Source organism: Scatophagus argus, chromosome 13, assembly GCF_020382885.2.
Source record: "Scatophagus argus isolate fScaArg1 chromosome 13, fScaArg1.pri, whole genome shotgun sequence".
NCBI lineage: Eukaryota > Metazoa > Chordata > Actinopteri > Scatophagidae > Scatophagus > Scatophagus argus.
Window position 1 is genome coordinate 363,583 of NC_058505.1, and position 13,918 is coordinate 377,500.

Here is a 13,918-nt window from a genome sequence, read left to right on the forward strand (position 1 = left end):
AGTAATAAAGCTGGACGTCACTCAAAGGTTTCAGAGTCTGCAATCAAATTAAGATCAGCTGAGCTTCATATCTGCAGTGACAGACTGCAGCCACTGGATGGCGCTGCTGTCTTCTGTGCTGTCTGAGTTTTGTCATCTGATTCAAGATCAGCTTTTAACCAGTTATCAGCTTCTGAGGAGGGACTTTATCCATCTACCTGCACACCTGTCTGTCTACCTGCACACCTGTCTGTCTACCTGCACACCTGTCGGTCTACCTGCACACCTGTCTGTCTACCTGCACACCTGTCTGTCTACCTGCACACCTGTCGGTCTACCTGCCCACCTGTCTGTCTACCTGCACACCTGTCTGTCTACCTGCACACCTGTCTGTCTACCTGCACACCTGTTGGTCTACCTGCACACCTGTCTGTCTACCTGCACACCTGTTGGTCTACCTGCCCACCTGTCTGTCTACCTGCACACCTGTTGGTCTACCTGCCCACCTGTCCGTCTACCTGCACACCTGTCGGTCTACCTGCACACCTGTCCGTCTACCTGCACACCTGTCTGTCTACCTGCACACCTGTCCGTCTACCAGTTTTTTCAGTTTCTTCAGCACTGTGGAGGCCTTTAGGAGAACTGGATTCTACATTCATTCACTCCTATGAAAGGGACAGTTCACCTGCTTGTGTGTCCTCCTCCCTGTCGTGTTGTTTGTCCGTCCTGAGGCTTTTGGTGCGAGCTGCAGACTTTTGGAGATTTCGGCTGTAGAGACGCCTGCCTTCTCTTCAGGATGATGTAAATTGGATGACACTCAACAGCAGTGTCTCTGAGGAGGGGCGCGTCTCTTTCTGTGTTGTGATATGGAAAGAAAATAGTTCTTCCACTGACCTGCTCACAGCAGGGTCTGGTGCCGGCAGACGTCTCTACTGCCGAAATCTCCGGATCTCTGCAGCTCACAGCAGATCAGGGTGGATCAGCAGACAGAAATAACTGAACTCTGACTGTGAAAAGAACTTTGATGCTGAAGTTAACACTGAAACCAGAGTTCACTTAAACCGTGTTTTAATGATAAATAAAGAAAATATCCTGCTGCTCATCATTCAAACTCATTGATCACTGACTGATGGCCAGCAGCAGGAATAACTGACAGTAAATATGAATATGAATTACTTTTATCACATACATGCTGCTAAAAGTGCAGAGTGTTAGGAAAGTTTCTTGGGTTTATTCACTGAGAAGAAACAGTTCCACCGTTTGACCTGCAGAGGGCGCTGCTCACCAACAAACAGACAGTTCAGTTTCCCTGCAGGTACTGGAGTGAAAAGGCCTCCAGCTGAGTCTCCAGCTCTGTGGCTCTGTTCCTGAAAACACAAAGATTACCTCGTCATCAATCACACACAAACCACCATCTGCTGGAGGACGTCTTCAGACTGATCTGGGGACAGGAACACAGCTGGACAGCTGATAGTCCTGCTGTTAAACACCACTTCTTGTTACTGACTCAGAATCAGTTACCATCATGCTAGCTTTGAGGCTCACAGCTGAGCCGAGCAGAGTCGAAGCATCTGCTGCTGCAGAGTCGTGTCTGAGGTTCAACTATTTACTGGAACCTTATGGGTTGTTCCAGGTATTAGCCAGACACTCAGGTGTTCATGGGTCGTGGAAAAGTTTACATTTTGATTGCAAAAGCATGAAAATATAAATCAAAGGTTTTAATTTGTATTCTTTGATAAGTGTTCCTGGTATGGGCAAGATAATATTCATCGAGGCGTCCATAATCAGGAACTAATGGAGGTAAATGGTTCCTGGTGATGGACACCTCAAAGACAGAGAGACGTCGGACTGGTGGACCCCAGGTGGCAGAATGAGACGGACCTGAAGGCCTTGGACCTCCTCTGGATGTTCTCCAGTCTCTGAATCCTGAAGCTCAGCTGTCGGATGTTCCCCTCCAGCTCGGCTTTGCTCAGGTCGACCCTCTGAGTCAGGCGGTTGAACGTGGACGACAGCTCCCTCACAACACAAACACAACAGGTGAGTTTCAGGCTTGTGTCAGGTGTCCTGTCAGCGACTGTGCAGATCACGTGGCGAGGGCCTTACTTGTACACCTGCTGGCCGCAGGCAGAGCTGCTGACGGGGATGACGGCTCTCAGGCGCTGAGCTGCGTGCCCCACAAACTGCTGTTTCAGAGCGCGCTCTCGGCTGGCGTCAGTCCAGGTGAGTTTCTCATACAGGTAGACGAGACCATACAGAGAAAGAGACAGAGCGATGACACGCCAGCCCACTGAACGCCACACCTGCAGGACGCAGACACACCTGAGACTCCTGCAGGACGCAGTCACACCTGAGACACGTGACGGACGCTGATACATGTGACGTACCACTCCTCCGATCACCAACACTGTCATAGATGCCCTGGAGGTGATGGAAACCAGACCGGTTGCTATGGAAACCACCATCTCATCCTTAAAGGTGCAGCTCTCCTGCAGACAGACAGGAGGAAGTTTCACTGCTTAATTTGTTTGTATCTTAGCCTAGAAACAGCTGAAACCTTCTGATGAGCACCTGCAGTCGAGGGTCGGCGCTGCTCAGCGCTCGCTTGGCGTTGGCAGCTCCAATGAAGCGGGTGACGAGGGCGGTCCAGCCCAGAGAGAACTGGAACTCGATGTTTTCATGGAAATCTGCACAGAGGGCGGCAAGGCCGAGGTCGTAGGTCAGCTCAAAGGACGTGGAGGGAGCAGAGAGCTGGTCCTGGACAGACAGGGACAGCAGAGGACGGACGCTATCTGAGGACGGAGGAGACAAACGACCATCACGTCACCTGTCTGTGATAAAACGTGTGGACAAAGTGAGATGACCTACCAATCATGTGTGTCTGTGCGTCTCTGATGTCCCTGAGGACGCTGATGGAGCAGCGATGAGCCAAACATCCCACAATCCTCTCCTCCACGTGCTGCAGCAGCTTCTGAAGACGCAAAACAAGCAAGCACACCCATCTTCAGCTGTTCTCAGCTGTTTAGACAAGGACAAATTATTTACTGAAGACTGAAGAAACGGTTTTGTTTTTCAGCCCAGAGTCTGCAGGAATGAAGCTCAGCAAAATGAGGCTTTAGACATATAACAGACCACTCAACAACTGGGCGTGGGTGGTCTGTGTGGGGCGTGGTCAACGCAGGGCGTGGTCAACGCAGGGCGTGGTCTGTGTGGGGGCGTGGTGTCGATGATCTGCAAGCTGCAGCTGGACCAAAAAATTCTAAAACGAGAAGTTCCACTCTCTTACTCTTCCCGGCATGTAGGAGGCGCTGGTGAGTTAGTCCAAAACAAACGGGGGCTTATGGAGCTGCAGCCCCAAAATGTAAATTTTATGGTGTAAAAATGTTCTTCTGCCAGTTGTTATGTTTTCAGTATAAGCCGTAGAGACAATAGGTACAGTTCTGTTAGATTAGAATTATGTGGCTTTTTGTGGTGAAATACCTTTTGTATTATTATTTAAGTATTTGTGGCATCACCAGTTTACATTGTGTTTCGTTTTACCCAGACTGCTAACGTCTGCTGTAGCTCTTGGTAGGAAAACACATAAAACACACAAAACCCAAACCGCGTTATTGTGGTTATCTTCACGCAATGATAATTGACGTTACTGTAAAGTAACATTGGACGTACCACTCCTCCTCCGTACCGGATGAGATGGTGGATTGGCTGTTCGTAAAGGGGCTGTGAGCAGGACCCATGCTGCACTAACAAGCTCCACCTATCAGCAGAGAGTTAGCACAGCCTGCCTGGCAGGCAAAGCCCAGGGCTAAAAGGGTCACACCTGAAACCCACAGTCTGTGTTTGCACTGCAAACTGGATTGGAAGTAAAGCAGCTTAATGTTGCCATTAATTAGTGTGTGTGTGTTTGTCAGGTGAGTCCAGGTGAAGTGACATTAAGGAGTGCTGTAGAGTTTAAAGGAACAGTTCACATGTTTTAGTTTGTAAGTCAGAGTTAAATGGAGCTAGCCTAGCTGGTCATTGTGCTAAGCTAGGCTACGCAGGTTTTACGTACTTGTATCTGTAGTTTTACTGCAGTACTCACAGTTTTGTAGAGTTCCAGAGTTTCTTGTGTTGGGTTGAAATCAGCTCTGAATTCATCGACCAGGACAGGAAGAGAGCGGATCTGATCGGACAGAGCGGCCGCGACCTGTTGACCAACAGCACAGCTGCTGTTATTGTCTGTGCACACGACATCAACACGAGACACACTCACTCCGGATGTTTGGTTCTAGTGACATTTCTGTGGTGTTTTTTGCGGCGTCAGCGCCCTCTGGTGGACAAACCCAGTGATGGAGACTCTTCGGGTGTGTCTGATATTTCCTGCTTAGATTTACTGGTAGCGAGAAATCGGACGTGTTGCGTTTGAACCTTCAGATGGAGGATTTCTTCACCTTGGCAGTGACATCCTCAGTCAGAGTCCTGATTCTCTCTTTGACGCTATCGGTCAGACGGTTAATCTGTCCACGAACGAAGTCCAGCCGGTCCCTCTGATCCTCCCGCTCTTCCAGGCAGAAGATTCTGTCAAAGGTCAGAGCTCAAAGTCAGGGACACTCCAGTGACACATTGACTCCAGAACAATTTGCTGCTTTTGTTAAAGAGGGGGTGTCTTTCTGACTTCCTGTCTGCGGAGGCGATGTTGATGGCGTCCATCACAGCTTTGATGGCCTCAGTGATCTGCCACGCTCTCACTGTGTGCTGCTCAAACTTAGTCTTCACTGCAGAGTGAGAGATGAACTCCTGCGGGGTCAAAGGTCGTCCACAGTCACGTCTCAGACTTCGCTTCACTTACCTTTGCTCCAAACCAAATCTAATTATTGTTCCTCTGTACCTCAAATGTCCTCTCAAACATCTGGAACTCTCTGAGTCTCTCATGGAAACCTTCAGCCAGAGCGCCCCCTGCAGGATGAGGCAGATCCAGAGTCAGCAGACTGAAACCAGGACCAGACTTTGATAGCACATCACAGTGACTGATTTCATGATTTATTGTAAATGCGATGTCCAGTCCGATTCATACTCAGCAGTTTTGTGCAGCGCTCCAGCTCACAGGTTTCCCCTTACTGATTGATCTGACAGTTAATCATTAGAAAACAGAAACAGATGCTCCAGCTGACATCCAGACTGGGGTTTGTTCAGCCCCAAACCCTAAGAGATGAAATTTACTGTGACAGAAACAGAGAAAATGTCAGCAATTAACTGATTATCCAGATTGGCTGTCTTTTCTCTGAGCTCAAATGATGCATTCAGGGACAAATGTCATCCAGGAGACAAACTGCAAACAATAAGGTGCAGGACTGGACTGTGAGTTTGGAGTTTTAAAAACGTTTTGAAATAAGTGACGTCACTTACGATGTGAAAGATGGACCGTGCTGCTTCTCTTTATAAAATAATATGGATGTCCAGGCTTTTATGTTTTGTCATCAGGACTATGTTATGTTTATGTTGCTCTGTTTTAAACAAATAACCAGAAAATTAGACAATTTAGACAATAAAAACAGTATCCAGGCAGGGAACATGAAGGATTATTGACTGGAAAATAATCTGCTGACACTTTGTGTCTGTTTAGGTCAAGTCAGATGTCTCAAACATCAGGAAGTCTTCAGACGTCTTTTCTGTGGGATGAAGAGAGGCTCCTCGTCCTGCTGTCCCTCACCTGGCTCACCTGTCTCAGGCATGCCCTGCGCTTGCTGCATCCTGGAGTTCAGGACCTCTTTGGCCGAGACGAAAAAGATCCTCCCCGGCGCCTCGTCCAGTCCGACCACCTTCAGCTCCTCGGCCAGGAAACTCACACAGCGGTCCAGGTGCTGCTTCCTCACCTGGACAGCAGGGGGAGACACAGAGAGTGCACAGAGACAGGTAGAGCAGATCAGGTTTGATTCTATCTATCTATTCTATAGCTACTTGACCATGTGTGGACGCTGGTTTGAGTCTGATGTTTGACGGAGGTTCGGTTGGTCTGCACACACACTGACCTCTTCGATGTACTCGGGTTCGCTCACTGAGGCGTCCCATCTGTTGTGGAGGATGAAGATGTTTGGTTTAGAAATTCTCTCGCTGACCTTGTGGAAGAAGAGTTTCTCCTGCAAACAGGAAAAGAGCCAAGCACAAATATAGGAACACACACATCATCATCTTCTACGTTATATCACCTGTTTTCTTCCTCACCGTGTTCATGAGCGTTGACTCAGCGTTTCCCACCAGAACGAAGACGTCAGCGTCCAGACAGAACTTATCGATCCAGCTGTCCAACTCCTGAGTGACATCAGTGCCAGGGCTGCGCAGGGGTTTCAAGGTCAGAGGCCAGGAAGAGAATCAGCAGGTGCTGGACTGGACAAAGTAGAGTGTGTGTGTTGTACCTGTCCATGAGCACCAGGTCGTCCCTCAGCAGAACGCAACGACTTTTAGGCCAGAAGACCTTAACCAGACTGCCAGAGTCCAGAGTTGGGTCCATGTGGAGAGCATGAGCCAACTGGTTCACGGTCTGAGGAGGAGGAGGAGGAGGAGGAGGAGGAGTTTTTTGCTGAGTCAGCACAGTCATAGCCACAGTGACAGAAACTACCTGATGTATGATGTCAGACTGTTCCTTTAAAGCCTCAGCGCCTTACGGAGATGCTCCTCCTCTCGCTGGACGCCTCGGTGGTGAGGTAAGCCTCGTCTCCGTCGGTCCCTTCAACTCTCAGGAAGCAGTTGGTGGTGTGACCGATGCCACTGGGTAACACCCGGTCTCTGAGCATGGCGTTGATCACCGTACTCTTCCCGTTACTGGTCCTGGATCACAGACAGGTCACACAACATGGACCCGGCGTCTGCTCAATTGTTCTGACTGTGAAACTGTGAAAGCTCTCGAAGTGGTCCGATCCAGATCTGATCCCTGTGGTGATGATCCAGATCTGATCTCTTAAAGGGAAACTCGGTTCAGCTTGATGAACTGTGAATCTTAAAGCCCTAACACACATGTTGATTGTGTTTCCTTCACAATAAAACACTTGTTCAAATATATCAGTGGTCCTGCACGGCTCCCATCCACGTGTCAACAGTCAAAGTGTGCAGAACGGCCCTTTTCAAAGCGCTGCATGTAAGTTACGTGACTGAAAACCATTTCAACATGTGGAACCAAAAACCAATATACTCTACTGTAGTACAAGTACAAGTATCAGAAAATGGAAATACTCGAAATACGAAAAAATTACGTGAGCACAGTATTTGGGTTAATGTACTTAATTACTTTCCTACCACTGTGCTCTAAGTAGAATTAAAGTGACATAACTGACGTGTGTCACTGATTACATCATCCAACAGTTGTTACATCATCAGTTTCTGCAGAAACAGAAACATTTCATCATAATTTTTGTCGGTTTGTCTTCTCTCTGAGCTGCGAGGAAGCTGCAGCAGTTTGGGGAGCTGTGATAAGTTTATCTGAGCCTGCAGTTCAAAGATCTCAACCTTCTGTCACTTAACTGGATGTTTCCCCCACGTTCAGAGCGTCTTCACAAACAACATGCTAACACGACGTCCTCTAAGGCGGCCAAGTTCACCCTGAGAAATCTGAGAAATTTTCTGGTCAAGGAATTTTATTGTAGAGCTCAGTGTATGTAGTTTTGATAAACTGTTGATTGTCATTTTTCAAGTAATGAGCCGCTGGCTCGTGCTCTGAGGAGGAACACTTCACTTCATAATAAAGACAAACTGTTTTTCACTGTCGTCACCATGTCTTCTCTCCCCTGTGTCTTCCTGTTGTCTCTGCACTGCATGTAATTCTGGAGGGAAAACATCACTGCATTATGATTAAGAGAAGTACACTATGTAGACAAAAGTATTGGGCCAGCTGCCCATCACACCAACAGGGACTTTAATGACGTCTCTTTGTAAACACACAGACAGCTTTGCAGCTCTAACAGCTTCCACTTCCACTCACCAAACTCACCCAACCATGTCTTTATGGAGCTTTGCTTTGTGCACTGGGGCACAGTCATGCTGGAATAGAAAAGGGCCTTCAACAAACTGTTGCCACAAAGTTGGAAGCATAGCATTGTCCAAAATGTCTTGGTGTGCTGAAGCATTAAGATTTCCCTTCACTGGAGGTCAGGGGCCGAGAACAAACCCTGAGGAACAGCCCCATGAAGAGGAGTGTCTGGATACTTTTGTCCAAACAGTGTACATTTGGCTAAAATACTCGTCCAGAACATATCAGAGCTCAGCATTCAGTTCAGCGAGCGATAAGTCGGTCTGATCTGTCAGGCTTTACCCTCCCTCCCCTCACATGGGCTGTGACAGCCGCTGAGACCCTGATCCAGGAGGAGGAGGCGGTTTGTTACCTGCCAAAGAAGGCCACCTTCATGTGTCTCCGGAGCACCACCTCCCTGATAGCAGACAGTTTGGTGGCACAGCTCTGCATCTCCAGACTGTGCTCCTCCACAGCCACCTGAGCCAGGTCGTCGCCGCGCCACGCCTCTGACGTCACACAGCAAGCAAACAAACAAATACAGTTTGTTAGCTTGCAATCAGAGCTGCAGGTATTCACCAACACTTTAAAACACGGCCTGTCCCTGTAACCACGGCAACAGCTATGTGAAATGACAGTGGACTGATGTCCTTCTTCTCAATCCTGCTTTACTCCTTCTCAGCCATGACTCATGAAACTCTTTGGGTATGTGTTGTTTGGAGCTGTGAAAATGTAGTTTACGCACCTTGTGTGTGTGTGTGTGTGTGTGTGTGTGCGTGTGTGTGTGTGTGTGTGTGTGTGTGTGTGTGTGTGCGTGTGTGTGTGTGTGTGTGTGTGTGTGTGTTGCTGACCGTCCACGAAGGCAGAGCCATCCTTGACAAAGTCCAGCAGCTGATCAAAGATGGAGGTGATCGAACGCTTTGCCACAACAAAACGCCGCAGAGGAGACGGATCCATGGCGTCCATCACACCTGATCCACGCACACACGTCTGTGACACACACTGCAAGTGGAGGTGTGTGTTTACCGTGTTCAGTGCGTCTCTCAGGTTCAGAGTTCAGTCGTGTTTTCAGGGTTCGTTTCCCACTGAGTCGCCGTCAGCTCCCATCATCCCTCTGTTCAACACATCGACCACATCAGACTGACAGCTACTGACCTGATCCTCAGCACGCAAAGCTCAGCTTACTCTGTGTGTGTGTGTGTGTGTGTGTGTGTGTGTGTGTGTGCGTGTGTGTGTGTGTGTGTGTGTGTGTGCGTGTGTGTGTGTGTGTGTGTGTGTGTGTGTGTGTGTGTGTGTGTGTGTGTGTGCGTGTGTGTGTGTGTGTGTGCGTGTGTGTGTGTGTGTGCAGACTGATCCTCTTAGTAGGGCTTAAGAGCTGCTTCACCTGCAGCCTCGGTAACCTGCTTGCCGTCACAGGTGTGTTTTTTAAATTCTTCTCCTTTTATCACACATCAGTTTTAATGTCACTATTCCATCGTGAACTAACACACTAAATAAATAAATAAGGACATTTTTGTCCTGCAGGGGGCAGCATAACCAAACATCCAAACTGAGCTCCTCAGGCTTGAGGAGGACCTGCTGGCAGAGCATTCAGAATCAGGTTTTCTTTGTTGTAGAATCACCTGAAAAGTCATCATGTTTTCATTACCTTCAAATGAGCTTTTTGTGTCTTCAGATGGAGATTGTCCTCTGGCGGGGTCCGCCATGTTTCTACAGCAGCCCAAAGTGGACAAACATTAACCCTGAGGAAACGCCTGGTCAGAAACCAAGACCAACAGCATGAAAGTCCCCTACAGCAGCAGCTAACCTCATCTGCAGCCAGCGTGGAGCTTTCAGAGAGGCATCGACATCGACATCTTCATCGACATCTTCATCGACATCTTCATCGACATCTTCATCGCCAACTTCATCGACAACTTCATCGCCAACTTCATGTAATTAATCAGTTGCTGGAATCAGTTATTGTTGGTCTTTGTTCACTGTCTTGGATAACGTTAGCTTAACGTTTTTCTAGCGTTAGCCACCACTGAGCCACTGACTGCATGTGAAGTTCCTCATCAACACGCTTTAATGTTTTAATGCGCTAAACGCATTTGAGACTTTCAGTACGTGTGAAAACAGGATAAAGAACCAACAGAACGTTAACTACAAACTGTTTTCAGAGCAATAAAACCGAATGAAGCTCTGTGGGAGCTTTTGTTGAGTCCAGTGCTGTGCTGACTTCCTGTCAGTTTTTTCATTCACCTTTTATGTGCCTTTTTTAGTGTTCGGCTTTTGAAAGGCCGCAGCTTGAAAGTGGTTAGAGATAAAGGCACACTGACCCAAAGTTTATGAAGAGACCAAAGTCACTCATCTAATAATCATAATCAACACTATCTTGACCCCCACTGCTGGCTCCACCTCGTCTATCAGCTCTCATAGGAACCTATGATGTTGTAGTTCTCTGCCACCCTGACGTTTAGTGAGTAATTACGTTCATGTATGCCGTTGCTATGCGTGGACGCGTGGCTTCGATGCACGGACACATCGTCATATTCCATGTCGCTCGACATCCGATCGTTATCCTCTACAGGCAGATTTTCTCCTTCAGAGTCCGAACCACCAAATAGCTGACATAAAACATCATCAACTGTGAACAGATTTCTCTGCATTTTGTGTGTTTTTGCAATGATTTACTTCAGCACTTTGCACAGAAACGCTTCCACATGTATTCCAGTTAGCACTTTAAGTAAGCAGGTTTCAGCTTCGATTGCAAGCCATACAATTTGTCCCAATTCTCCGACTTCAGTGCTTCGAGGGCTAAGCTATCCAGGACGACTAAACAGTTTGTTCAGCCAAGGTCTGTGAACTGCTCCCTCGCCACTAGATGTCCCTAAATCCTGGACTGGACCTTTGAAGCAGCTTTATGGAACAAGTTGAGTCCCATCCTGGGTCCTCAGATTCTGATGCTTTGATGTCAGACCCGAGACAACCACTGCTGTGGCTTTAGAAGGTCGCCGTCGACATGACGACAGCGATGAGTGATGTCCGGACACAGTGTGTGTGTGTGTGTATGTGTGTGTGTGTGTGTGTGTCTATCAGCTTCAGTCAGGTTCAGAGGAAACAGTTGCTGCTGTCTGATCTCACAGACGCCAACATCCAAACCGACTTTCATCACCCTGTCAGACTGAAGACCACACCCACCTTATCTGACAGGGCGTGTGTGTGTTCATTCATCATGAACTACACTGGTCCCATTCAAATACTGATACAATTAATGTACCACTTCAAATACTGCCATAACTACCATTTCTACTGCTGTACTTCTACTGCTTCCAATACTACACGAATACTACTGATGATAATACTGCTGGTAGAGAAGTGCTGTAAAACAAATGTACACAAATATCACAGTTTCATCACTTCTTTGTACTACTACTACATAAAGTACACTACAATATGTTTTTAATGTTGTATCAAAGCCTAAGAGAAGAAGACAAACAGAAGAGTTTAATGGGGCTCACTCACACGGTAAAAGTACAAATACATGTACAAATACCCAGTGTACATGAACAGTTTAGTCAGAGCTGCTGCATTAGGACCCTGGAGAGCTGAAAGAGGAGAAGGAAACTAATATGAACATGGAGGAGGAGGAGGAGGAGGAGGAGGGATGAAGCAGAAAAACAAAGTCTGAGAGTAAAGAAAGACAAATGATGGCAGAAGAGATAAACCAGAGACAGACAGACGCTGAAGAGACATTCAGAAGAAGACTGCAGACAGACGGAATGACAACCAGATCCAGAGACAGATAGAGGGAGGGACAGGAGGAGGAGGGACAGGAGGAGGAGGAGGAGGGACAGGAGGAGGAGGAGGAGGAGGAGGAGGAGGAGTCGGGCTGGGAGATAAAAAGCAATGCTGGCATTGCAGCGAAGTCCAAACTGAAGAGGATCAGAGAAGAAAAACACTCGTCACTCGTCTGAACGGCGGAGGAAGGACAGGAGCAGAGAGGAGGAGGTGGAAAAAGAGGAGGAGGAGGAGGAGGAGGAGGCACTGAACCACCCACAGAGAGAAAGTTTCCTCAAACAGACTCACAGTTTGTGTCTGCAGCAGCTGACGACGGAAAATTAGAAAGAAGAGAAGGGAAGAGACGACACAGTGAAACCACAGAAGAAGACGTTCAGATGCAGAGCTGAGGGTCCTGCAGCAGGACATTCAGAAGCTGAAAAACACTTTGAGCAAGCAGAAGTCAGCTGAGGGACTCATGGGGACTCAGACCTGAACGCCTTCGTCCTCTGGGTCCTCCACAGCCACCCAGCATGCTGACCAGGGACTCCCACAGGAGGAGGCCTCCAGGTGGGACAGGAAGCCTGCTGCTGCTCCCGCTGCTCCTGGGACTGACGGCGACGGCCATGATGACGATGGTGGTGGAGGCGGCGAGCGCTGAAGACATGGACAGTGAGGAGAGTCAGGAGATCCTGGAGGAGGACCAGACTGTCAGCACTGAGATTCTGGTAAGAAGTGACCTTCAGAAGGAAGTCAGTAAGTTTGATCAGATCCACGATCAGAGCTTTATTGATTTAATGGGTGTTTATTTCCAAGACAGTAACTGAATCTCTCAGTGGTCGCCATGGTGATGAACATGCATCACTCTTATTGATTTGTAAACAAAACGTCAGCCTGGACTCGTCATGAGGATTCAGATCTCAGGTGATTCCAGATGAATCGTTGTCTGCACAGCCGCTCAAACACGAGGATGACAGGACAAAATGGTGGCTTAATGTTAAAACTGTGGAGAAAAACCTGAGCTGAGCCTCAGACTCGGGCCGACTCAGCAGCTGAGGCTCGTCGCACACGTGCAGATCATCTGCTCGTCCAGAAGAAGCTCAGCCACGTCGCTGTGGCTCACAGAGCTTCTTCAGCCGCTGACTGACTGGCCAACGTTCAGCTGGGTTTCCTGGTTTGGTTTGTCTTTCATTTCGTCCTTTTTATGATCGTAAGTGAGTCAGAAGCTGAACGTCTTCACATTCGCACAGGAATGAAAAGTGAATTCTGGCAGCTTCAATCTTTCTGAGTCCACGAAAGAATGACAGAAAATTTGTGTCTCGCATTTGTCCCAAAAGATCTTCAGTTTGCTGTTGTGGAAGGCAAAGAAAACTGCTGACTGTCCACTCACGTCCTGTTCTCTCTCTCTCTCAACCCACCCGGTCCAGGCAGATGGACGTCCATCTTGATCCGGGTCTGCTCTGAGGTTTCTGCCCTCTGAAAGTCAGTGTTTCCTCTCCACTGTGGCCAAGTGCTTGCTGAAGGGGGAATGTTGGGTTTCTGTGTTACAGTCTGATTAAAGAGTTTGGTCTGGACCTGCTCTGATTGGAAAGGGTCACGAGATAACTTCTGTTGTGAATTGGCGCCAAGTCAACTGAACTGAACTGAATTGAAATTGTTGATCAAGCTGATCAATCGACTGATCGACAAAAAGCCTGATGTCACACAAAACGATCATTAATTCCAAAGTGAGATTAATCAGTGATATGTTGATCATTGATTGATTATTGGAGTTAACTGATCGATCCTGAAACAATTGCAGGCTGCAGCCCCACGTTTGTCACCTGACTGGTTTTCGAGGTGAGAAGCTGCCACCTTTAGCCAGCTGGTCCTCTGCGATTGTGTGCACGTGAATCGGGTTCCTGTCTGCTGGTTTGTGTCTCGTCTCATGGGAGCAGAGTCCACATTACGTCCAAGCTGGACAATAAAAACCACGTCCTCACGGAAACATCTGAGCCTCTCAAAGACTAAATGACAGTCAGACACTGAAAACACAAAGACAAAAAGTGTCTTCTGACATGTCCTGAGACGAGAAGACACACAGTGAAGACGAGACATTAGAGGACATGTAAGACACGACTCCAGCGTAACGTATTTCATGCAAATGTGCAACACAGTTTTGTATTTTTTACATGTAGTTTTTTATCTCCTTATTTCCCCTGT

The 13,918-nt window shown here is 47.9% G+C and overlaps 2 protein-coding genes across 2 annotated transcripts in view; one reads left to right on the plus strand and one right to left on the minus strand.

Moving 5' to 3' along the window:
* Positions 1-1,029: 1,029 nt before the first annotated feature.
* Positions 1,030-8,911, minus strand: mfn1a (mitofusin 1a). Its single transcript, XM_046408518.1, is given in 17 exon segments — positions 1,030-1,346; positions 1,861-1,995; positions 2,083-2,279; positions 2,364-2,465; positions 2,548-2,768; positions 2,845-2,947; positions 4,058-4,162; positions 4,407-4,533; positions 4,631-4,752; positions 4,844-4,911; positions 5,666-5,828; positions 5,985-6,092; positions 6,178-6,286; positions 6,369-6,598; positions 6,600-6,780; positions 8,328-8,607; positions 8,806-8,911. Coding segments are annotated over 17 exon segments (2,424 nt in total). The 3' UTR covers positions 1,030-1,279.
* Positions 8,912-11,862: 2,951 nt separating this feature from the next.
* Positions 11,863-13,918, plus strand: part of si:ch1073-184j22.1 (erythroferrone) — an 8,301-nt gene continuing 6,245 nt past the window's right edge. The window contains exon 1 of the mRNA XM_046409410.1: positions 11,863-12,444. Coding sequence (XP_046265366.1) covers positions 12,250-12,444 — 195 coding nt within the window. The 5' untranslated portion in view covers positions 11,863-12,249. The remainder of the gene's footprint in view (positions 12,445-13,918) is intronic.